At 44.9% G+C, this 25,413-nt stretch overlaps 1 protein-coding gene across 2 annotated transcripts in view; it reads right to left on the bottom strand.

Moving 5' to 3' along the window:
- Positions 1 to 25,413, bottom strand: part of BLOC1S5 (biogenesis of lysosomal organelles complex 1 subunit 5) — a 46,024-nt gene that overhangs the window by 2,235 nt on the left and 18,376 nt on the right. The window contains exons 1-4 of one of the 2 annotated variants that reach the window (XM_082280388.1): positions 7,362 to 7,540; positions 6,076 to 6,158; positions 3,837 to 3,966; positions 2,125 to 2,183 (exon numbers count right to left, since the gene is read on the bottom strand). The exons of the other annotated variant lie outside the window; for it this stretch is intronic. Coding sequence (XP_082136514.1) covers positions 2,125 to 2,183; positions 3,837 to 3,966; positions 6,076 to 6,158; positions 7,362 to 7,476 — 387 coding nt within the window. The 5' untranslated portion in view covers positions 7,477 to 7,540. Of the gene's footprint in view, positions 1 to 2,124; positions 2,184 to 3,836; positions 3,967 to 6,075; positions 6,159 to 7,361; positions 7,541 to 25,413 lie in introns of those variants that run through there. 2 annotated transcript variants of the gene reach the window in all.

The raw sequence follows: 25,413 nt of genomic DNA, 5'->3' as shown, positions 1-25,413 counted from the left end.
AAAACACTTATTTTGCATAGCCAATCCAAAACAAGTGGCAAAATGTCTGCAATACTATTAACATGATTGTGTTAGCAATGATGCTATTTCGATAAAATATAACAACATAGATATTAAATGTTTTGAAACTGGCAGCTAGTATTTCTGCTTTAGCCAGCTAGCTCTCACTGTGATTAATATCTTCTTTTATAAATAAGTTATTTTTCCCCTCATACTTTCCTACTGCTTGGCTTCTGGTAAATCTAATTCTGTTCACTCTCTTATCTTGAAAAAAAATTTTTAAAATGTCTAGATACCTAGAAAGAGAGATCATACACACATTCAATGCACACAACAAAATGTAATACAATTCTGTGGATTGCTTGTGAGCTGTATTAACAGTCTGGCTCCCTTATATCACAGGTGCAGAAGCCAAAATAAATCTAGACAGTTGTTCTCCCATTTGCTCCATCTCCCAGCAAAAGAGAGATTAATCCTGCTTTTTATTTTTAATCCCTCTCCTTTTCAGTGTATCAGCAATGACTTTCATATGTATGGCATTTTTGTCAACTAAAGGCACTGAGAACCCATTTATGTATTCTTAAACACTCTCTCTGCTGCTCTTCAAGCTCACACAGCATGGCTAAATACACAATTTTTTTCAGTGCAGCATTTTATACACTTTAAAAACATTATGCCAAGATCCATTTTATCCATTTTGTTTGCAACAGATATAGTAACATCTACTAACAAAATCCACCGGTGTGTACTAACAGTTTGACTGATACACTACTTTGTATTCAACAGGTTTTGAAACATTGGTGTTTCAAACACTTTTTGACATAATTACACATCACCTACCCAAACCTGCCACTACATTCTGCCAAAATCCCATCATTTTTTCAGAACACATCATCTCAGAAAAGTAAGGAAAAGGTATCTCGCCTCAAGTGGCTGCATTACAATGACAACTTTTATCTATATTTTTAAAAAGTTACCCACCTGTTATTACTCCCATTTGGAAAGTTTCAAGCCAAAAAGTCTTACTATACAAACTTTTAAGAAATGCTATGAATCCAGAATACCTGTAACTACTCTTCCACTATGTATTATAAAAGAAAAAAAAAAAAGGGTGTAAACATAGAGCTAATATTTTTTAAAAAAGAATAGTCACCATTCTTACTGATTGTTCATTTTCTAAGTTATAAATTTCTTATTAAAGCTTTGCTTCACACAAACAGTAGCAGAACTGTAAGGATTTCCTACCTCTCTACCAGTATCTACAGTAGTGTTAGACACAAGCAAACTCTGTCAGTGCTCAGCAGTGTGCTGTTTGCACAGTACCAGTATTCAATTGCAACTGGACTGCCCATCTTCATCAATTACAAAAAAGGAAAGAAAAACATGACTATCAGCTTACATCCATCAATGCACAGCCTGTTTTGCTTGATGGCCATGGAAATGTCTCCAGTATTTCTGAACCAAATTATTATCAACAGCATTTTGCAAGTAAAGAGATAACACAGGAACACAATAAAGAAGTAGTAATGGGAATACAGGAAACTAATTTCTTGTATAATTTTCCAGGTTTTAGATTCAGAGCACATGTATTTCAAATAAGCAAAGTGTAGCCAACTGAAAAGGTTCCAATGATTCGCATGTTCCTATAATATAGCCCTTCATTAAATAACCCATCCACAAGTGAAAAAAACCACTTCCTTTTCAACAAGCAATATATATATAATATGGTCAATGTTCTCAGCTAACTAGGAAAGATTTACATTTCCATTCTGGTAGGTTAGTAGATGTTTTTTGTTCCACAGAAAATAAGCTTTTTTTATATTTAAGCTTTCCCTATACGTGACAAATGTTATAGTCTGAGCTAGGAGGGAAAATAAAGCAAAGGAAATAAAAAAAAAATAGTTTCCATGTATCAGGAGATTGTAGGAAGAGTTAGCTAGATCCATTAACTGTGCAGTGTGCATTTTATAAGGGCAGAAATCAACCCAAAAGAAGTTTTACTGCAAGTATATAAGGTATAGAGAAATATGTTTTTAAGTTTTGCTATACTGAAGGCAGATAAACTTGCTGTGAAGCACGAGATTCTTAGATCACAAAATAAAAATCTCTCCATCCATCCTTTACCTTTCTCACTTCATATTCCCTCTCTTGGAGTCTATGGATCATAGCGTTGGCAGCTTGCACTGAAACAACAAATTGCAGTAGATCAGTCTGCTGCTGTAAATCAAAGAAACTTGCCTGAAAGGGATTTAGGAGATGAGAGACTGTTGCAAGGTGAAGAAGATATTCCAGTGTGCCACTTAACTCTGCCCGAGAGTCATCTGTACTTGCAGAAAATGCTTTACACTTAAAACTTTTACACTCCTAAAAGTAAGTAGGCTTATTGCAGAGTTCAACTTTGTGTGTTCTAGAAGCCAAAAGCAGGAAGGCAGTGAGGTCCTCTCGTGCCCACACTCTTAGTGTTGCTGATGAGCTGGAGTGCACTACTCAGCACCTCAGAAGACATCAAAAGCCGCTCTCAAGTCAGTAAGTAGAAACAGGTGACCAAACTCTATGTTTTACTTAGTTGGGTTTTTCTTCCTTATTTCTTCCCCATCAGCTGTGTATGCACTCTGCAGGTACAACATCTTTATGCTGGAGTCAGTCTCTTCTCTCCCAGACTAAGCCTGGGAAAACTTCTCAAAGGAAATAGGAACTGTATTCCTACACACTTTTTTCCCCCCAACTTAATTAATGCTTAATTTTAACACAGAATTAAATACATTTATTTCCGGGAGCAGCGACTGCATGCAGTTCTGGATAACTGGCTCAAGCTGCTGCTGCTTGAGCAGGGAGGTTGGGCATGACCTCCAGAGGTCCCTTCCCACCTCAACCATTCTGTGATTGTATTACTAAAGATGTACTGCACAGCTGGTCAGGGAGCAGCATGGAAGGTTCACCCCAGTTAGACGGTATTAGAACATATGTCTTATTTGCATCACTAAATTTTAAGTTTCAGTATTTTCCTGCAATCCTTTTATGTGTAAAGCATCATCTACCATTTGCTATTCTGCATATGCCAGATGCCATATAAATAAGTTATAGGAAATTAAATGCTTATACAACATGCCACACATAAATTGTAACAAAACCCACAGTGGCATGTTTCAACTGCATAAATTTAGCAGCTAAAGCTACCACACTCCCTTAAAATCTCTTTTGAGGAAGCCATCCTGCTGAATGAGTAAGAAAAAAAAAAAAAGACACTTAAATATTAGTACAAATCTTAAACTTTCTTTTAAAATCTGAGCACTAAAGAAATATATTAATTATTATAAGGATGAAACTAAGATTAGCATGCAATCACTATTACTTCTCAATTTGTGACTGAAGATAATGATAATAATACATTTCATAGCTATACAGTGGCAAGTTTTGTTTTAAATGATAGGAGACAGTATTATGCACTCCTGTGGGAAAATTAAGACACTTGAAGGTAACACCACAGCATGCTTGCAACAAACCAGGAAACTGAAATTTTGCCCATGGCTTTAGTCAATGTGGAGTACTATTTCCAATTGAATAGGAAAAGAATGAGCTGAAACAACTTCTACTCAAACCAGCAAAAAACTAATGTAACCTTAGCAAGAGCTGATTGGCTGAACTGCTACATATTAAAAATGTCCCTGTTGTTTCCCTTTTAAAATTTCACAGAAACGAGAACCAAGCACAGTTTGTTAAACAGTAGAAAATTACCCAAGTGGGGTAATGCTTTTACAAATCATATTTTGAATCCAAACTATTTAAATTACTCCTCAAAACGATGCATCAAGAGCAATAAGAAGCAACCTGCTTACATCTCTTGAAGGTTTCACTCAAATTGTCTTGCATTGCCTGCTCACACTTCGGAAGAACACGTTCATTTGTTTCAAAGATTGTGGTTTTTAGATTTTCAAGTACTCGCAGTTCTCGGAGACCGCGTTTTTCCTGCCACAAAAATGAAAGAAGGTGAGTGGCTAGCAAGGAATTTCACTTTGCAAATTAAAGATGGCTTCCCAGTTGATAAACTAATAGCTTCATCTCAAAGACTAGATCATTATCTACTGAAGTGTTAACTCTAGTTATTTAACAACAGAGATAAAATTGCCAAAAAAAGACAGCAATGCTCCATTCTTCACATTAAAATACAAGAATCCTTTGGATGACTCCTCTGGCCCTTGTGAGAAAAGACAGTTACACACCATATGGAAAAATGTGCTGATTTGTATAGATAATATACAACATCTCTAAAACAACAGAGAGCAACAGAGCTTGAAAGCATTTCATTTTTATAATTCAGCTGTTACTGAGAAATAATATAGCAGTGATTCTGCTTGCTTGATGTCTGACCCTCCACATTTAGCATGGCATGAGGTGAAAACAATGCAAGTAAAATTGTTTTAACTGAAGTAAGGCAATGAAGTTGACTAAAAAATAATATAATACAGCTGACTAAAGAGGCAGCTCTTCTAGCTCACTATTGATCATGATTAATTACAAGTACAGTAAGATTTTGTTTTATTGTCTAAATTTAAAAAAAAAAATCTATTTTTCTGAAGCCATAGCACTGTTCCCACTCTGAATTTCACCAGTGCTTTACTTAAGATAAAAACCCTACATAAACAAAAACCACTGTATCACATGAAGTGGGACAGGGATTACCACATCCATCTTAAAACTTCAGAAACATAAGCACAGACAAGTAAAACACCTTAATTAAACATGCTCCAGATTTCCTGAGTGCAAATCTCCATTCCTTGCACACTAAGTGCTAGTAATTGAAAAAATAAGCACATATCCTACTACAACAAGAAAGTGTCTCTTACCTCAAAGTTAGAAACAAGTGGAGTTTTTGGGTGCTGGTGGTCCTGACCCCACTTAAAAGAAATTCTAAACTGCAAAAATTTAAACAATCCTCTACTTTGCTATTTTTTCCATAAAAGTATAAATCAGTAATTAAATTTCAATAAAAGATCTAAGAATATATTAAATTTGTCTAAGGAACAGAACAAGACTTCAGGTGAAATGGGACAAATATATGAATTATCAGCCTAAAGATATAAGTTCTAATTTTGTCTGTGAGCTTAATATTTTCCATCCTTGGAATGACATGTAAAACTACTTACTTACAGCTTAGTTAGGGAAAAAAGAGAAAAGAAATAACTTCTTATGACTCTCAAGCCCATACGATACAGATCTGATAGGAGTTTACTTCACATCTGTATTTTGCTAAACCAGCAGAGACAAAATAGACCTGCTTGAAATGTAAGCTACAATCTGGGTTAGGGGGGAGGGGGCGGTGAGGGGGAAAGACATTTTATTGTCATTCAAATCAGGTCTGCATACAGGAATTTTGAGGTGTAACCGCTTTTTCAAGACAGACTTTAAATTCCACATACTGTAAGAAAGAAAATCTACTCAGAAACAGCCTTTTGCTGGCATAAGATTCAAATTTTCTAAACTTTTGCTGCCATCTTGTGGAAACCAAATTATACTTTGCAGGCAAAGCTGTATATAAACACTTTTACACCTTCAGTACTTTAGCCTTATTTGCAGCCAATCAGATAACAGTCATTCAATTTTTAATGATTTTATTACTTTGCATGAAGTGTTGCTCTTCTCTTCCAGTATATCACTTGGTCTCGTGTCATGAAAACCAAAGAAAATCAAATTACAGCTATGCTAGCTGAATCCAGCTGAGGCATAAAGTAGTTTTTCAATGAAATGTAAACCTATACTGGCCAACAATACTTTCCTTGAACCAACTAGACTTCTCTAAGATGTTAGGACTACATTATTCTCCTACATCAATATTCCTGCCAGTCTTCTGCAGGAAAAAAAAAACCACATGCCCCTTTCAAAACTTTTAAAAGACCTAAATTACCACCTTGTTTGCTAAAGATGCAGATGTATACTGCAGGTGTGTTATTTTGGGAAAAAAAATCCATGTCAAGTCCTTCTGAAGAAAGTTATGTACCTATTATAGTATCTAAAAAGACGCTAAAACTTTTCAAAGTTTCAGACTGTGACAGCAGCCAATAAGATGCAAATACTTACTTCAAATTCTTTAACAAAGTAACGTATTTCTCCCTGAATTACTGGTCGGTGATCCAGCAGTCTTGAATAGACTTCCCCAACATCTAGAAGATTAATGACAGCCAGAATTTTAATTTTTCTCTCACTCCCACACCAGGCTACAAAACACAGGCAGTACACCATACCTCAGTGTGAGGAAGGACTATTGCTCACCAAGTACATACAAAACCAAAAGAGCATCAAAACAGTATTTGTAGGGTAACCTATCTATCCAGCAAGCCACCAGCTTAGATAAAACACAACGAACCAGTATTCCAGATGCCAAAGACACCTTTCTGTGAGGGTGAATGCTCTCCTCTGTGGCTCAGCACCCTTTGTCTCAACGCTCTTTCTGCTCAGTACAGCTTCCGAATCTGATTGCTAATGCTGGTAAAAGAACAGAACTAAATGCTGCAGTTTAACAGATTAACAGTGTAAGTGTGGGAATCTTCTGCAGCAAAAGACAAAGGGAATCCTCATTATAAAGGAAAACTGTCAGCATTTTCTTGTATTCCAGGGCCAGACTTGAAATTTAGTCTTGGAAAAGAGTATTTACTACTTAAGTATGTGCGGAGAAACAGGGTCACGTGTCACAAAGAAAAAGCCTGCTAAATTGAAAAGCACTGCGAGAGCATAGCAAGTACTGTTTCAAGAAATACACAGCATAGTCCCAAAAAAGACTTTAGCCGGCACTGCCATCCAAATGATGTGTTCTCCTGCCTCAGCTGCTGGACCTGCCCTGTGCTCCCCGTCTCTACTGTACCCACCTGGGTTTGTTCTACACCCTGAACCCCACCCGTCCAAAACGGTGCAGACGATTATTTAGAAATTCGGGAAAGACATGATTGCAGTAAATAAAGCATGGGATAAACCACTTCCCAGTCCAAACGCTTCTGCGCACGGATTAACCAGGACAAAACTTGGGCAAACAAGACCCAAGTAAGTGCTTCCCCAAGAAACTCCATGCCCGTGGCAAAGGCCTCCGTGGCCGACCCGGCTCCCCGAAATAAAGCCACAGAGACACTCTAGTTTCCAATTCTGAGAGATGAAAGCCAGCTAAGCCTCCCAGGTGTCCAGCTTTAAACCTCACCACACGCCGCGGAACCTCGGAGGGCTGGAGGGCGCTGGAGTCCCGGAGAGCTGGACCGGCCCTGGGTGGTCACGGGACCAGCCTCCCCTCCCGGGCCCCGGGGCCGTCTCTCCGCCGCTGCTGTGGGGTTACAGAGCGGGCTCGGCACCTGCGGGAGCCCGCACCGCTCCCTGCTTACCCTTTATGATGGGCTGGATCGGGGACCCGGAGGCCGGCGAGTCCCGTCTCCTGTCGGCGGGCGGCGGGGCCGCCGCGCTGCCACGGCCGGGGGACGCGGGGCCGGCCCCGCTCATGGCGCTCGGCGGCCCCGCGCAGCGCAGCCCGCGCCGCCCCGGCCCTGCCCCGGCCTCCCGCCCGCAGCGCTTCCGCCCGGCCCGCAGCCGCGGCGTGAGGTCATCGCGGCGCGCCGGCCGCGGCTGCGGGAACCGCCCCCAAGGATCCCCGATCCCTCCCAAACCTGCGGGTTTGGGAGCTGCTGTTGTGGGAGGAGAGATGCTCACGAGTCTGGGGAAGGGCAGCGGGGCTGGGGAAGGGTGTGGAGGGCATGTCCTGTGAGGAACGGCTGAGGGAGCTGCGGGTGTTCAGCCGGGAGTAAAGGAGGCTCAGGGGAGACCTTATCGCTCTCTACAACTCCCTGAAAGGAGGCTGTAGCCAGGTGGAGGTCGGCCTCGTGCCCCAGGTAACCAGCGACAGGGCAAGAGGACATGACCTCAAGGTGTGTCAGGGGAGCTTCAGGCTGGACATCGGGAAGAATTTCTCCACAGAAAGAGTGATTAGATACTGGAGTGGGCTGCCCAGGGACGCGGTGGAGTCACCATTCCTGGAGGTGTTTAAGGAAAGATTGGACATGGCACTTTGTCTAGTTGACATGGTAGTCTTTAGTTATAGGTAGGATTCGATGATCTCAGAGGTTTTTTCCGACCTAGTTGATGCTATGATTCAGAAATTATAGTAAGAGACATGCATTAAGCAATCCAGTTTGCTTCTAGGTGCAGCAAACGTGAATACCAACCACTGGACACACAGGCTAAAAAAAAAAAAAAAAAAAGAGCAGCAGTCTTTTTTTACAACTATTAAAAAATGCAAAAATGACACAAAATCACTGTACATTTCTTTTAAAACAACTTCAGAGTACAAGAGAGGCTTCTCAGTGTGAGAGAAACATGGAGCTCCTGGAGCAGGTTGTTGGGGTTTTAGTTTAGTCTTAGGTTTTTTTCTGTTAAAGGAATTTTCTCCCATATGCATGTTGCTAGGGGACAAATAGCTGTACTTAAGAAAGACAAAAAGGGAGTGGGGCGGGCCTGGCTACTTTTTTGTCTACACCTGGGTGTGGGGGCAGTTCGCTCTGAGCGTCCGGAGAGAGAAGCTGCAGAGAAAGGAGCTGCTGCTTCTTCTTTTTTTGGCCGTTCTTCTCTTCCTGCTGGAAACAACGCCGGGACCCCAAAAGCCGCTTTCCCTGCCCTGCTGGAGGCCGAGCTGTGGCTGCCCTGCCCCACTGCTGCTGCTTCGAGTTTTTCGCTACGCTGCAGCCCTGCTCGCCCTGCCTGCCTGGGCACCCGTGGGGTTCTCCCATCTGGATACATCTCGCCTGCCACCCGGGATTTGCGTTCGTCCCTGCCGCTCCTGCCTGCCGTTTCCAGCCTGCTGCTCCTGAGAGTCCGGGATCGGCTGCCCAGCGGTTTGTGAAGCCTTTGTTCCTTCCCTTCCCGGGATCCCAGGCCGCCATTGCCCGCGTGTTTCCCGAGCTCGCTGCGGAGCGCCCCCTGCAGCCGCGGGGGAACCATCGCACCTGCCCTGCTCACCGGGAGCCGCCAGCGCCCCTGCCGGCTGCGAGCGGAACTGCACCCGAGGGGAAATAGCCTGACAGCCGAGAAGGCTGGCACTGGGTTTGTGTGTGCTGTTACTGTCATAGTTGTTGTTGTTTTGTTTGACTGGTTATATACATATACATATATATATATATATATATAGTAAAGAACTGTTATTCCTATTTCCCACATCTCTGCCTGAAGGCCCTTGATTTCAAAATATAATAACTTGGAGGGAAAAAGGGTTATATCTGCCACTTCAAGGGGGGCTTCTGCCTTCCTTAGCAGACACCTGTCTTTCAAAACCGAGACAGATCTTGGCGCCCAACGTGGGGCCTGAGGGCATTAAGAGAGAGAGGTGAAAAAAAAAGGAATAACAGTTCTTGGAACTTTATTTTGTGTGCCAGATATAGGAACCTTGTTAGGCTGCACTATGTGGTCTAGTTTACCCTGGTTCGGGTGGCATGTGGCCGTAGCTATATTCTTCCCCTTTGCAGCTCCTTACTTGAATCTGGGTCCTCTGACTAAGGCTACCATTGCTGTTATCCAGCTTGCGTTATGGGTTGAGAAGGTGAGGAATTCATGGGTTTTTAGCTTCCTCCGGAATGTGGGCACATGGATAAACGGCTATCACACACTGAGCACATGTTTTTGGGGTTATGTTAACAATGGTACCTTCTGTGAGGAAATGACACCAGGGGAAGTTTTCCCCCAACCCCTCAACCAGTTCTTCGGGCCCACCCCATCAATTTTCGAAGGGTTTAAATTCCCTCTGAATATTAACCATCTGCTGCTGATAGGCCTACTCTATTTAGCACTCAAGGATAAGTTGAGATTGGCTTGGATATCTACCCGGACACCAGCCCCAGAGACTAGAGATCCTGCCCCAGAACCTGACCTGGCCCCAGAGAGTAGAGTTCCTACCCCAGAGCCTGATCCTGCCCCAGAACCTGACATGGCCCCAGACACAAGAGATCCTACCCCAGAGCCCTATCCTGCCCCAGAACCTGGCACGGCCCCAGACACTAGAGATCCTACCCCAGAGACTGACGTAGCCCCAGACACTAGAGACCCCGCCCCACAGACTGATACCGCCCAACAGTCCACCTCAGAAATGGACTACCCAAACTGGGTGGGGGTACTGGCAAAAGGGATGCAAGAGATGTGCCAAGAGATGGGTCAGGTGCGCCAGGGGATATGCCAGGAGATGGGCCAGGTGCGCCAGGAGATGTGCCAGGAGATGGGCCAGGTGCGCAAGGTGCGCCAGGAGATGTGCCAGGAGATGGGCCAGGTGCGCCAGGAGATGTGCCAGGAGATGGGCCAGGTGCGCCAGGAGATATGCCAATTGCTAAGGGAATACACCTCCTCAGCTAGTGAAAAGCCCTCTCCCTGCCCCAAAGAGGGTGAGTCCGATGGTACAGCAGTAGAACCCACGGATGTTACAACCGTCCAGGCTTCAGCTGAACCACAAGGACAACCACAGCCAGCAGCAGTCGCCCCTGTGCAAAGGAGGAAGTGTAAGACCAAATCAGTACGACCAGTTAATGATGATGGACAACCAGGGCCCTCACAACCAGCAGGAGAGCCAGAGCCAGAAATCATCACTGAGTCCCTGTCGTACGACAGTCTCCGCACTATGCGAAACGACATTGCGCGAAGGGGGCGTGAGCCTTATACCACCTGGCTGCTTCGGGTTTGGGACCTTATGGGCACAAGTGTGCAACTGGATAGTGGTGAGGCAAGGTATCTGGGATCATTGACCCAGGACCCAGGTGTGGACCAGGTATTTGTGAGGGAGCCAGGGCCCCTTTCTCTCTGGGAGCGGCTCTTAATGAGTGTGAGAGAAAGGTTCATTCACAAAGAAAGAATGCAGGAGTACCATCATAGAATGCAGTGGAAGACACTCGAGCAAGGGATTCAACAGCTAAGAGAGGTGGCAATATTAGAGGTACTCTTTGGGAGGGATGGACAGCATGATAATGACCCCGATAAGGTCAGGTGCACAGGACAGATGATGTGGAACCTGGCAAGGCTGGGGCCATCGCAATACACCACCTTCATTGCAACGATTGATGCTGACAATACCCGAGAAACCGTGGGCTCTGTTGCCAGCAAGCTCAGGCATTATGACAGCATGATCAATGGCCCGCTGAAAGCTCATGTCTCTGCTGTGGTCCAGGACCTCAAAGAGGAGATGAAGGAGATGAGGAAGGAAATGAGGGAGGAGATGAGGGAGGAGATGAGGGAGGAGATGAGGAGGGTCAGTGTGGCACCAGTGCGAGTCACAGGCCCCCAAGTCAGAGCCCGTCGTCCCCCTGCTAGAGAGAGAGGGTACACCCCACGAGCTGAGCTGTGGTTTTTCCTGTGTGAGCATGGGGAAGACATGAGAAGGTGGGATGGGAAACCCACCTCTGTCCTGGCAGCGCGGGTGCGTGAACTCAAGGAGGGAGGCACTAACCGAGGGGGTTCCGCTAAGGTGAAGGTAGCCTCAGCCTCCCGTGACCGAGCTGCCAGATATTTCAGAAGGGAGGATGATATGTCGGATCCCCTTGAAGGTACCTCGAGCATGTACACCCAGGGAAAGAATGATAACCAGGGCTAGAGGGGCCCTGCCTCTAGCCAGGAAGAGGCACGGGAGAACCGAGTTTTCTGGACGGTGTGGATCCGATGGCCTGGCACATCAGAGCCACAAAAATATGATGCATTGGTTGATACTGGGGCACAGTGTACTTTAATGCCATCGGGACATGTGGGGGCAGAACCTGTATCCATCGCTGGGGTGACCGGGGGATCACAGCAGTTGACCCTTTTGGAAGCTGAGGTGAGCCTGACTGGGAAGGAGTGGCAAAAGCATCCGATTGTGACCGGCCCAGAGGCCCCGTGTATTCTGGGCATAGACTTCCTCCGGAATGGCTATTACAAAGACCCAAAAGGACTCAGGTGGGCATTTGGTATTGCTGCTGTGGAGGCAGAGGGCATTAGGCAATTGAACACCCTGTCTGGACTATCTGAGAATCCTTCTGCAGTTGGGCTCCTGAAAGTGGAAGAGCAACGAGTGCCAATTGCCACCTCGACAGTGCACCGCCGGCAGTATCGGACAAATCGAGATGCTGTGATCCCCATCCACAAGATGATCCGCGAGCTGGAGAGCCAAGGGGTGGTCAGCAAGACCCACTCACCCTTCAACAGCCCCATCTGGCCTGTGCGCAAGTCTGATGGGGAATGGAGACTGACTGTGGACTATCGTGCCCTGAATGAAGTGACTCCACCGCTGAGCGCTGCCGTGCCGGACATGTTGGAGCTCCAGTACGAGCTGGAGTCCAAAGCAGCAAAGTGGTACGCCACTATTGACATTGCCAATGCATTCTTCTCTATTCCTCTGGCAGCAGAGTGCAGGCCTCAGTTTGCCTTCACATGGAGGGGCGTGCAGTACACCTGGAACCGACTGCCCCAGGGGTGGAAGCACAGTCCCACCATCTGTCATGGACTGATCCAGACTGCACTAGAAAAGGGTGGGGCTCCAGAACATCTGCAGTACATTGATGACATCATTGTGTGGGGGAACACCGCGACCGAAGTGTTTGAGAAAGGAGAGAGAATAATTCAAATTCTCCTGCAAGCTGGTTTTGCCATCAAGAAGAGCAAGGTCAAGGGACCTGCCCGAGAGATCCAGTTCCTGGGAGTAAAGTGGCAAGATGGACGGCGTCAGATTCCTACTGAGGTCATCAATAAGATCACAGCAATGTCTCCACCGACCAACAAGAAGGAAACACAAGCTTTCCTAGGCGCTATAGGTTTCTGGAGGATGCACATTCCCGAGTACAGCCAGATCGTGAGTCCTCTCTACCTGGTTACCCGCAAGAAGAACGATTTCCACTGGGGCCCTGAACAGCAGCAAGCCTTCGCCCAGATCAAACAGGAAATTGCTCACGCCGTAGCCCTTGGCCCAGTCAGGACAGGACCAGAGGTGAAGAACGTGCTCTACTCTGCAGCCGGGAACAATGGTCTGTCCTGGAGCCTCTGGCAGAAGGTGCCTGGTGAGACTCGGGGCCGACCACTGGGATTCTGGAGCCGAAGCTACAGAGGGTCTGAAGCCAACTACACTCCCACAGAGAAGGAAATCCTGGCAGCTTATGAAGGAGTCCAGGCTGCCTCAGAAGTAATTGGCACAGAGGCACAACTCCTCCTGGCACCCCGACTACCGGTGCTGGGGTGGATGTTCAAAGGAAAGGTTCCCTCCACGCATCACGCCACCGACGCTACTTGGAGCAAATGGATTGCCCTCATCACGCAGCGCGCTCGAATTGGAAACCCAAGTCGCCCTGGGATCTTGGAAATAATTACGAACTGGCCGGAAGGTGAGACTTTTGGGTTATCTTCTGAAGAAGAAGAGGAGCAGGTGACACGTGCTGAAGAAGCCCCACCATATAACGAGCTACCAGAGAGTGAAAGACAATACGCCCTCTTCACTGATGGTTCCTGCCGAATTGTAGGCGCTAGCCGGAAATGGAAAGCCGCTGTATGGAGCCCCACACGACAAGTTGCACAGGCTACTGAAGGAGAAGGTGGATCGAGCCAATTTGCTGAGCTCAAAGCTGTTCAATTAGCTCTGGACATAGCTGAAAGAGAGAAGTGGCCAAAGCTCTACCTCTACACTGATTCATGGATGGTAGCCAATGCTCTGTGGGGTTGGCTAGAAAGGTGGAATAAGGCAAACTGGCAGCGCAGAGGAAAACCAATCTGGGCTGCTGAAGAGTGGAAAGACATTGCCACTCGGGTAGAGAAGCTATCCGTGAAGGTCCGTCATGTAGATGCTCACATCCCCAAGAGCCGGGCTAATGAAGAACATCGTAACAACAAACAGGTAGACCAGGCTGCGAAAATAGAGGTGTCCCAGATAGACTTAGATTGGCAACATAAAGGAGAACTGTTCCTAGCTCGATGGGCCCATGATGCCTCAGGTCATCAGGGCAGAGATGCCACCTATAAGTGGGCACGAGACCGAGGGGTGGATCTAACCATGGACAGTATCTCCCAGGTTATCCATGATTGTGAGACATGCGCTGCGATCAAGCAGGCCAAGCGGGTGAAGCCTCTGTGGTACGGTGGGCGATGGTCCAAATACAAGTATGGGGAGGCCTGGCAGATTGATTACATCACACTGCCTCAAACCCGCCAAGGCAAGCGCTATGTGCTCACAATGGTAGAAGCCACCACTGGATGGCTGGAGACCTACCCTGTGCCTCACGCTACTGCCCGGAACACCATCCTGGGCCTGGAAAAGCAAGTCCTTTGGAGGCATGGCACCCCTGAGAGAATCGAGTCTGACAATGGGACTCATTTCAAGAACAGCCTTATAAACACCTGGGCTAGAGAACATGGCATAGAGTGGGTGTACCACATCCCTTACCATGCACCAGCAGCTGGGAAGGTTGAGCGGTGTAATGGATTGCTTAAAACCACCTTGAAGGCACTGGGTGGGGGGACTTTCAAAAACTGGGAGATGCATTTAGCAAGAGCCACCTGGTTAGTTAACACCCGAGGCTCCACCAGCCGAGCAGGCCCTGCCCAATCCGAACCCCTACAAACAACAGACGGAGATAAGGTTCCAGTGGTGCACATGAGAGGTATGCTTGGAAAAACTGTTTGGGTAAAGTCTGCCTTGAGCAAAGACAAACCCATCCGTGGGGTCGTTTTTGCTCAGGGACCAGGTTGCACCTGGTGGGTGATGCAAAAGGATGGAGAGACCCGATGCTTACCTCAAGGGGACCTTGTTTTAGGGTGAACTACCCATGACTCTGTACTTGTATCACTATCAGCATGTATATTTGTGTATAATTTGGGTAATGCATAGATTTATATGGTTAAGAAAAAAAGTTAAGTTTCATGTAACATGTTAGTATGGGAAAAAATTCGGGGTGGATAATGTTGGGGTTTTAGTTTAGTCTTAGGTTTTTTTCTGTTAAAGGAATTTTCTCCCATATGCATGTTGCTAGGGGACAAATAGCTGTACTTAAGAAAGACAAAAAGGGAGTGGGGCGGGCCTGGCTACTTTTTTGTCTACACCTGGGTGTGGGGGCAGTTCGCTCTGAGCGTCCGGAGAGAGAAGCTGCAGAGAAAGGAGCTGCTGCTTCTTCTTTTTTTGGCCGTTCTTCTCTTCCTGCTGGAAACAACGCCGGGACCCCAAAAGCCGCTTTCCCTGCCCTGCTGGAGGCCGAGCTGTGGCTGCCCTGCCCCACTGCTGCTGCTTCGAGTTTTTCGCTACGCTGCAGCCCTGCTCGCCCTGCCTGCCTGGGCACCCGTGGGGTTCTCCCATCTGGATACATCTCGCCTGCCACCCGGGATTTGCGTTCGTCCCTGCCGCTCCTGCCTGCCGTTTCCAGCCTGCTGCTCCTGAGAGTCCGGGATCGGCTGCCCAGCGGTTTGTGAAGCCTTTGTTCCTTCCCTTCCCGGGATCCCAGGCCGCCATTGCCCGCGTGTTTCCCGAGCTCGCTGCGGAGCGCCCCCTGCAGCCGCGGGGGAACCATCGCACCTGCCCTGCTCACCGGGAGCCGCCAGCGCCCCTGCCGGCTGCGAGCGGAACTGCACCCGAGGGGAAATAGCCTGACAGCCGAGAAGGCTGGCACTGGGTTTGTGTGTGCTGTTACTGTCATAGTTGTTGTTGTTTTGTTTGACTGGTTATATACATATACATATATATATATATATATATAGTAAAGAACTGTTATTCCTATTTCCCACATCTCTGCCTGAAGGCCCTTGATTTCAAAATATAATAACTTGGAGGGAAAAAGGGTTATATCTGCCACTTCAAGGGGGGCTTCTGCCTTCCTTAGCAGACACCTGTCTTTCAAAACCGAGACAGATCTAGGGGTGGAATGTATTGGGTTGACCCTGAGTTGATGGACAGTCTTTAAGACCAATTACGCTTCTCACAATTTACATATTTAAACCGCACAGAAAGGCGGGACTCCCCTTTTGGTCGGAGCTCGCCTGCTGGGAGGTGGGGGCTCCGGAGCCTCCCGGCCCCGCCGGGCCGGGCCGGGGCCACTGCCCCTTTCCCCCTCTCCCAACGCTGTGGCACGGACCCTGGGTGGCTGGGGGGGGACTGCCTCAGAGCCACAGGCAGCTAAACCCAGCCATGGACTGCTCACAGCTAAACCCAGCCATGGACTGCTCACAGCTAAACCCATCCAGCGCGGCTTCTGGGGACCGGCGGGTCCCTCTCCTCTCCACGCGGGGCCGGCGGAGTCAACGGGAGCCGGCAGAGCCTCCTGTCTGCAGCCAGCACACTTCGTGCTGAACTGAAGAAGACACCACGCAGCCAGCAGCACAAAGGGAGCGAGGCTTTCCCCACCGTAAAGGCTGAACAAGAACACTCTTCAGCATGGCGGTGTCAGTCAGAGAGAAAGAGAAGTGAGTCACATGGGACAGAGCTGAGCATGGCGACTGGGAGAAAAGAGGGCGGTGCCACGATTCTGGCGGGCAGCTTAAAAGAAACCTTCTTGCATGCCGTGGTAAGAAACTGTAATACCACAAACTGTTTGTCTCTTTAATCCATTTGAAGAACATGGGGGGATGGAGTATCTTCGTGTGCCTGTGAAGATTGTGAAGAATGCCAATGCCAGGCTATATAGTAGTAAGAGGCTGTTAGAGACTTGTGGCGAAGAAGAGCCTTTGTGTGCAGGCCAAAAGAACTTATCCTTAAAAAGATGAATAACCCCATGTGATGGCCCATGTTTTGCAGTGTGAAGGAACTGTGAGATTTTTCATGGGAGAGATGTTCTACACACAGCAGATTGTTTGTTTCCGGGCGGATCTGCTGTTGGTGGCAGTTTGGGAACCACGTGCAACTGAAGGAAAAACCCTTTTTTCCCTTAAGCATAAGAGAGAGACTTTTCAAGAACTGGAACACTGACTAACATCCCATGTTCTGTTATCCCTTGTGTGAGCTAGGTAAAAGGAGAGAAGTGCTGGCTGGAGGGGGGGGGGGGGATTTGCTTTAATTTTGTTTTGTTATTGTCTCTTTACTTTTAATTCTATTAGTAATAAAACTCTTTCATTGTACTGCAACTGTTTAAGGTTTGTGCCTGCTTTGCTTTTCTCCTAATTCTTATCTCACAGAAGGAAAACAAGTAAGTAATGAATATTTTGAACCAAAACCACTACATTTAATTGGTGTTTCTGCCTGGTTTCGAACTCAACCCGCTACATTAAATGGTGGAGAATGCGGGCAATTAATGGGCACTGTGAGATGAAGATTAATTAGGAGAAAATAATAAGCAGAGCAAGTATAAAGTTATAAAATTAAGAAGAATAATAGAAGAAATTTACTTTGTAGAAGTGGTAAATATTCTAGGGGTGGAGGTTTATGTAATTTGTTTTCTTTTATCTCTGGTTTTGCTATTTTAAGTAATTTTTGGATATGTAAATTTTAAGAAGCGAGGGGTGGAATGTATTGGGTTGACCCTGAGTTGATGGACAGTCTTTAAGACCAATTACGCTTCTCACAATTTACATATTTAAACCGCACAGAAAGGCGGGACTCCCCTTTTGGTCGGAGCTCGCCTGCTGGGAGGTGGGGGCTCCGGAGCCTCCCGGCCCCGCCGGGCCGGGCCGGGGCCACTGCCCCTTTCCCCCTCTCCCAACGCTGTGGCACGGACCCTGGGTGGCTGGGGGGGGACTGCCTCAGAGCCACAGGCAGCTAAACCCAGCCATGGACTGCTCACAGCTAAACCCAGCCATGGACTGCTCACAGCTAAACCCAGCCATGGACTGCTCACAGCTAAACCCATCCAGCGCGGCTTCTGGGGACCGGCGGGTCCCTCTCCTCTCCACGCGGGGCCGGCGGAGTCAACGGGAGCCGGCAGAGCCTCCTGTCTGCAGCCAGCACACTTCGTGCTGAACTGAAGAAGACACCACGCAGCCAGCAGCACAAAGGGAGCGAGGCTTTCCCCACCGTAAAGGCTGAACAAGAACACTCTTCAGCATGGCGGTGTCAGTCAGAGAGAAAGAGAAGTGAGTCACATGGGACAGAGCTGAGCATGGCGACTGGGAGAAAAGAGGGCGGTGCCACGATTCTGGCGGGCAGCTTAAAAGAAACCTTCTTGCATGCCGTGGTAAGAAATTGTAATACCACAAACTGTTTGTCTCTTTAATCCATTTGAAGAACATGGGGGGATGGAGTATCTTCGTGTGCCTGTGAAGATTGTGAAGAATGCCAATGCCAGGCTATATAGTAGTAAGAGGCTGTTAGAGACTTGTGGCGAAGAAGAGCCTTTGTGTGCAGGCCAAAAGAACTTATCCTTAAAAAGATGAATAACCCCATGTGATGGCCCATGTTTTGCAGTGTGAAGGAACTGTGAGATTTTTCATGGGAGAGATGTTCTACACACAGCAGATTGTTTGTTTCCGGGCGGATCTGCTGTTGGTGGCAGTTTGGGAACCACGTGCAACTGAAGGAAAAACCCTTTTTTCCCTTAAGCATAAGAGAGAGACTTTTCAAGAACTGGAACACTGACTAACATCCCATGTTCTGTTATCCCTTGTGTGAGCTAGGTAAAAGGAGAGAAGTGCTGGCTGGAGGGGGGGGGGGGATTTGCTTTAATTTTGTTTTGTTATTGTCTCTTTACTTTTAATTCTATTAGTAATAAAACTCTTTCATTGTACTGCAACTGTTTAAGGTTTGTGCCTGCTTTGCTTTTCTCCTAATTCTTATCTCACAGAAGGAAAACAAGTAAGTAATGAATATTTTGAACCAAAACCACTACATTTAATTGGTGTTTCTGCCTGGTTTCGAACTCAACCCGCTACACAGGTCCAGTGGAGAGCTACAAATTGAATAGGGGAGTGGAGCATTTCTTACCATGAAAGGCTGAGGGAACTGGGCTTGTTCAGCCTTGAGAAGAAACAACTGAGAGGGAACCGTATCAACGTCTGTCAGCATCTGAAGGGAGGGTACCAAAAGGATGGAGCCAGGCTCTTCTCAGTGGTGCCAAGCAACAGGACAGGAGGCAATGGGGAAAAACTGATGCCCAGGAAGTTCCACCTGAACATGAGGAAGAACTTCTTTACTGTGCAGGACTGAGCACTGGAAGAGATTGTCCAGACAGGCTGTGGAGTCTCTCTCCCTGGAGATACTTAAGTACCTTCTGGATGCAATCTTGTGCCAAGTGCTCTGGGATGACACTGCCTGAGCAGGCAGGTTGGACCAGATGAGCCACTGTGGTGCCTTCCAACCTGACCCATCCTGTGATTCTGTGAGAGCATTAGAATATTTTCAATATACTTGCCTCCCTCCTGGCCACTTATAAATTACAGTATATTAACTTCTGTTTGTGACTTTTTTCCCCCCCACTACTCAATAAACTCAATAATTTCTAGAACAGGTTGATCCTATTTAGGCCATTGCATCTAAGTTTGTTTCTTCTTTTACACATTTTTTTTTAACCTGCAATACATGTCACACTGCTCACTGTTGTTGTATGGTCAATGAAGAATAACCTGGACCACAAATTCTGCTACAGCTGCTGCAGCCTTCAGTGTTCTGACCTGTAAGGTGGCAGCTTAGCTGGAACAATGACTAGTTTATTAGTAGAAAACAGGAGTAGTATGTATTCTTTGTTAGAAATTAGTTCTGTCCGTGTTCTACTCTGCATAGCTTTTGTAAGTAGGAGCAATTGTGTAGCTCAGGGAAAAAAAAGGGACTTTTTAAAGCTATTAGAACTGACACAAAAAAATGATCCTATTATTAAATTCTGTGTCACATCATAAAAGCTTGGAAACTGCTCACTGAAATTACTATATGGGAGGTTTTTTTGACAATATCTATAATCTTCTAAATTCAGGCTTAAAAATGAGTGAATTGGTTTTGTTGAAACAATCTCCTCCAAAATCAGGCAAAATATAGCTGGAGTCTATCTAACAAAATGAAGCTTACACTGGGAAGTGTTCAATACTTCAACTAACATTATTATTAAATTTAGCACAAATATATAATGTAATATAGTTTTTTACTCCTTCACTGTTACATAAATATTATGTTAATTAGGCAATAAGTAGATATAAGAATTATTTTCAAAGTAGCTCCCTTCTGCATTATCTTTTTTCCCCAAAGTGACCACATATTGCAACCTATAAATTAGTATTTATATTTTTCCACTTGAATCCAAAGCATGTAAGTACTTGACAATCACCAGTAAATTACAGCAGTGCTCATATATTAATAATATCTGCAGCATATTGCCGCTGGCTCGGGCTAGAATTGTTCAAATGTTAATTTTACCCTTTCCAGCTTAGCTGCCATTCTTTCATAGCCTCTCAGACAAGTTATTTCCCCCTCTAAGCCCTATGCTCCAGCTTTTTATTTGCTGAGGAGGAAATCCTGTAGTTAAGGGGCTTTGTAACTACTGCATTTCTAGGAAAGTTTTTATATCATGACTAATGTCAGGTTTGGAATTATGGGACTGCAACAAGGGTAAATCCTGTGACAGATTTCTAGGACTACTGTCCTGAAACCATTCCTCCTTTGTTTGAATAATGTTGGGGGTTTTTGGGGTGTTTTTTTTTTTGTTTTGGTTTTTTTTTTTGTTTGTTTTTTTGTTTTTTAAGAAGCTGCTTGATTTGTTGTATTTATGACTGCTTTTGTTTTTTGTTCCCCTGCTTACTCTCATTGCCCAGTCAAGCTTATTTTCAAAACATATTTTAAAGAAATTAAGGAGGACTTAAAGAGGTGATGGCTATGAAAAGACAATACTTGTGGAGCTCCTAACCTGTCAGTTTATAGAAAGTAGTCATCAAGTCACAAAAATATGGAAATAGCTATGGCTTGGAGCATGAAAATCAACATATGTAGTCATCATGTATTTTTTTGGAAGATAGGCTAAACAACCTCTGTCATTTTTGCCGTGCAATGGAACCCGCTTTCTCTTTTAGGGATCACCCTGCCACTTCCCATTAGCATTAGCAGCACTCTGAATTGCAAAATCTTCAGATGCATGTGCCGAGTCCTGTCATTTCCCCCACAGGCTGTCTGGCGATGATAATCCACTAAAGGATTATTTCATCCAAGTGGCGGTGTCCGAGTCAAATGCCGGCAACAGGCAGGGAAACCCAAACCTGTTGAGGCAGACGTCTGCCCAGATGGGAGGAATCGGAGCGACGGCCCTTAAGAGGGCAAGGCGGGGGACATACTTTGTGCCAGCAGAATAAGTCCATGGGCTGCACCCGTGATGGGAGAGCAAGACCACGATCGTGATGGCTGGAAGTTTGCAGGCTGCGATGCCGATGCTGGCCAAAGCAGGCCCGGGGCTGTGCTCTTTGGAGGGGTGCCTTGTCACATTAGCTGGGCGGCCACTGTGTTTGATGCTCAACCTGGACAGACAGGCCTGCCAGGCAGAAACTGCTCAGGCAGATGATGCTGGGGAGGACAAAAATTATCCACCGCAAGACTGAGAAGACAGATGACACCCAGCAGGAACAGCAAGCCAGATCTGCAGAATCCACAATGCAGCTGGCTAGCCCGGGGCTACCTGCCTCTTTGAAGAGGAACAGACATCACCTACGAGCTGTCAAATTAGATCACCAGCCTGAAAATGCTGAAAGAGATTTAGTTCTTCCAACAGAGAAGGGAAAGTTTAATGGACGAAAATCTTCCTAAAGGGGCCAAGGTAGTGTGGGAGGGGAAAGGAGAATCCTTCAGATGCAGCAACAATGAAAAATGAATCACCTCCCGCCTGCCTGCAGAGTGAGAGATGGGATGTGCGGTGTTCTGTGGCAGCCGCGCTGGCTGTAGTCACTACCAGCGTGGAAAATAAAGGCCACGCCTGCAGGAACATGCACAGAGCAGCAACAAGTAATGCTTGCTACAAAATCGATCCCCCTTTCCAAATCTGTGATATCTTTACAGCGCCCTGGAGCCGGGCTCTGAAGTATGATACATCTCACATTCAAGACATGCAGCCGTGGGATACAAAGGCACAGTCTGAATCCAAAAGCTCGGCGCAGCAAGAGGTGCATGCCAGCATTTCCCCTCTCATTTCTTTTGCAACAAAATTCAAACACAAAGGAAATATGCGCAACACAAGTCAATTTTGATAAATAAATAGAAAAAAAATTAAGATTACCAAGTGAGTAAGCGTGTGCTCAGGTGTGTGGTGAATATGCAACCTGGCGTTTCCATGAGGGACAGCAGCAGCATGATCCAATTATAGATGCAAAGAAGAAATACTGCTCATAGGGGGAAAATGTTAAATGTAGCAATCCATGAAGCAGCTGCATCATTGCACTTACACTTTGAAGTTAAAGACTGTGAAACACACCAAAGATTAAAAGAGGTGATAAGATTAAAAACCAAAAGGGGAAAAAAATCAAATAGGCCTACTGGTCCCTCTTCCTAGCAAAAAAAAAAAAAAAAAAAAAAAAAAAAAAAAAAAAAAAAAAAAAAAGATAGAAAAAATGGACATACTAGGTTCTGTACATACATAGAGTTGCAAAATCAATTTATGGCCATACAAGCAAATCTACTTGAAAAATCTATTCCCAACTTCAACATTCACGTAGCAGACAAACCATAAATCACCTGTAGAGATGCAGAGGATTCTAGTAGATCAGAAAGAGTATGAACCACACTTCTGAACAGAAGAGCTTACACTGGATTTCTTAATAATGATTTTATAGTTCTCTCTATTCCTTTATTTTCACCTATCTCAGCTAATCACATTTTAAGTACTTTGTCATCTTCCAAATCAACAGGTGACTTTTGATCATCTATTGTTTTTTTAACCAAGCAGAAAATAAAGATACCCAAGTTCTACTGCTCTTTTATTGGTAATGTTACTTGCGTGTATTTCACAGACAAAACCACTTCTAAGTCACATTTTCATGTAAAATAGTTAATATAAATGAATGTCATATTTGAATTGCAAAGTACATCTACATTAAATCTTACTTAAGAGTCTCAGCTCCCTGTGAATAACCCAGGATCCACACCCACACTGAAGGGTGCAGAGTAATCTTCCATCAGCAATAATTGAAATTTATGTGTGTATATGTGTGCGAGAGAGACACAAGGTGACGTTGTAGAATTATTTTATCAAGATACTCCAAAGCTGTAACACCTATTGGGAAGTCTAAGGTGCACCTCACAAAAAAAAAAGCTCCCCATTTCTAGGCCTGTGTACTTCCAAATATTCAGACAGTAGCAGAAAATTCCTGAGAGAAGGTCTACTTCAGTTTACAAATATTTTGAAGAGGGTTGGGTAGGCTATAGATAAGGAATATAAGATGAAAAAGATTAAAAATATATGAAAATATCACCTCTTATAGGAAAACAGCTGTTTCCTTGGAAACTTCACTGGCAGAAGTTACACTTTCTACACAAAGATCTCTGGAAATTCAATAGGTGCACACCTATTGATGGCAAATACTTACTGTGGGTGGGACAAAGAAAGGTAACAAAACTTGCTGGGTTGGACTGTATTGAGTGAGAATCAGAAGTGATGCCTTCTAACTCATTTTCTGTGTGAAACACTGAGATGCCAACCTGGAAGGTAAATCACTGATGACCAGGAACACGACAGAAAGCATGTTACACATTTAAGATATCATAAATAATTTCTTTAGTTTTGCTGCTGAAAAGCCTCCATTTTGGTTCCATCCGAATTGTCAGATTTAAGATTTTCTTTTCAGGTCTAAACTGGAACTACTTTTTTTTTTTTGTTCAGTGTAATCTTTCCAAATTTCTCATTCCTACTTGCTCTTTTCTAATCCCATATTAAACTTGGATTTTTCTATAAATCACTGTTGCCCAGTTACAAGTCTCAGAGCAAGAAACAGCCCTACAGACTTCAGACATCAAACTGAACTCTCACTTAAAAATGAAGTTACGCATACAGAGACAACTAAAAATCATCAGCACATTTCTAACATATCTGATGCAATACTTGAACACCTGTTTCAACCTGGTTGGTCTACAAGCAGTCATCTTGGCATCAAGGGGAAAAAGTCAAAGTGCTAAGTGTAAGATTTCACTGAACACTTGCAATTATCGTATTTATTTCACTTTTGAATTCTTCTGTTGCTGAAAGGTTGTCATGCAGCACTATCTCACCATATGGCAACACATTCAAGTCCCAGGGGCACATACTTAAAAGACCATAACATGTCAGGCCCCTTGAATAAATTAGAACAATTATACAAAATAATAATACTGCAATGATGAGATACATTAACAAATGAAAGTGTCGCTGTTCATGAAATGCTGTGAAAATAAATTCTACACATCACTGTGGTCATCATCATCATCACAGTGCAAAGCAACAAAAGTAAAACAACATCACAGTGCCCTTCAGCAACAGAAGTTTTAAGAAAGGATAAAGGGGATGCAAGGGAGGAAAGTCTCTTTTACTAATGCTCAGTGAAAAAAGAATAAAATATTGCATAAAGAGGAAGCTTTAACAGCAGCTGAACATTTACCCATGCAAACCCTTCACAGACCATCAATGTTAATTTGAGAGCTTCCACTACATACCTCATCTTTTAAAATGATGAAGCATAGTTGTAAAAAATGTACCTCATACAGTCTCAGACTGACTCAGAGTTGTGTGATTTTTCAGAAGTTTTCTTACAGAATTTGTTTGTCCTTGATCAAAAGGCATTAGATAGAAAGGGGGAGAGGCGAGAAAAATCAATACCATCTGGTTTTCCCAGTCATCTCTCTAAAGGCAAAGTCTCAATTCATCCTTCTTTGCTTTTAACCCTCTATCCTCTTAAGTTTCTCCAAGCAGGGGAAAGAAAATTGAAATATGCTCAAGTTATATGATAAAGACCAAATGCCTTTTAGATAGTAGAGAGTTAAATATTACTAATCCACTTCTAAGTATTTCATCTTTCTACTAGGTGAACTTTTTTTTTAAACATTTCAGCAGCAAGTAACACTTTTGTTCTACACCAGAGAAAATAAAACTGGCACAAGAGGCTGGGGGATACTGCAGCAGTAGCATGTGGCCAACTTGTGAAATCCCAATACTTGCAAACAGCAGCTGTTTGGGATTAAAAAAAAAAAGACACTTTGTAGCATCATCTCTACAACAACCTGTCTGAAAAGATGACAGTATTGTTTCCAGCAACATTTAGGTGTGGTTCAATTTCAGCGTTCTCAGCTGTAATGTAAGCTATTTTCACGGATGAAGGCTTGCACATACATTTTAAAGAGCTTAAATCATTCTCACTTACAAAAGCATAGATAAAAACAGTAAATCTGTAAGATGAACAAGAAACTCCCCTAAACCCTGACCCAATGCACTGATGATTCACACCCCTTCTGAAACAAAATGGTTCACTATAGCAGAATTTAGTAGAAGTGCAGGTACTTTTCTAAGTCTTACCCTCACTTGCTCCCACATGTGAAAGAAAAAGCAAACT

The sequence above is a fragment of the Coloeus monedula genome (assembly GCF_965178545.1).
Source record: "Coloeus monedula genome assembly, chromosome: 1".
Classification (NCBI taxonomy): Eukaryota; Metazoa; Chordata; class Aves; order Passeriformes; family Corvidae; genus Coloeus; species Coloeus monedula.
The sequence above is the reverse complement of the archived record's forward strand: the minus strand, read 5'-3'. Positions and strand labels throughout refer to the sequence as shown.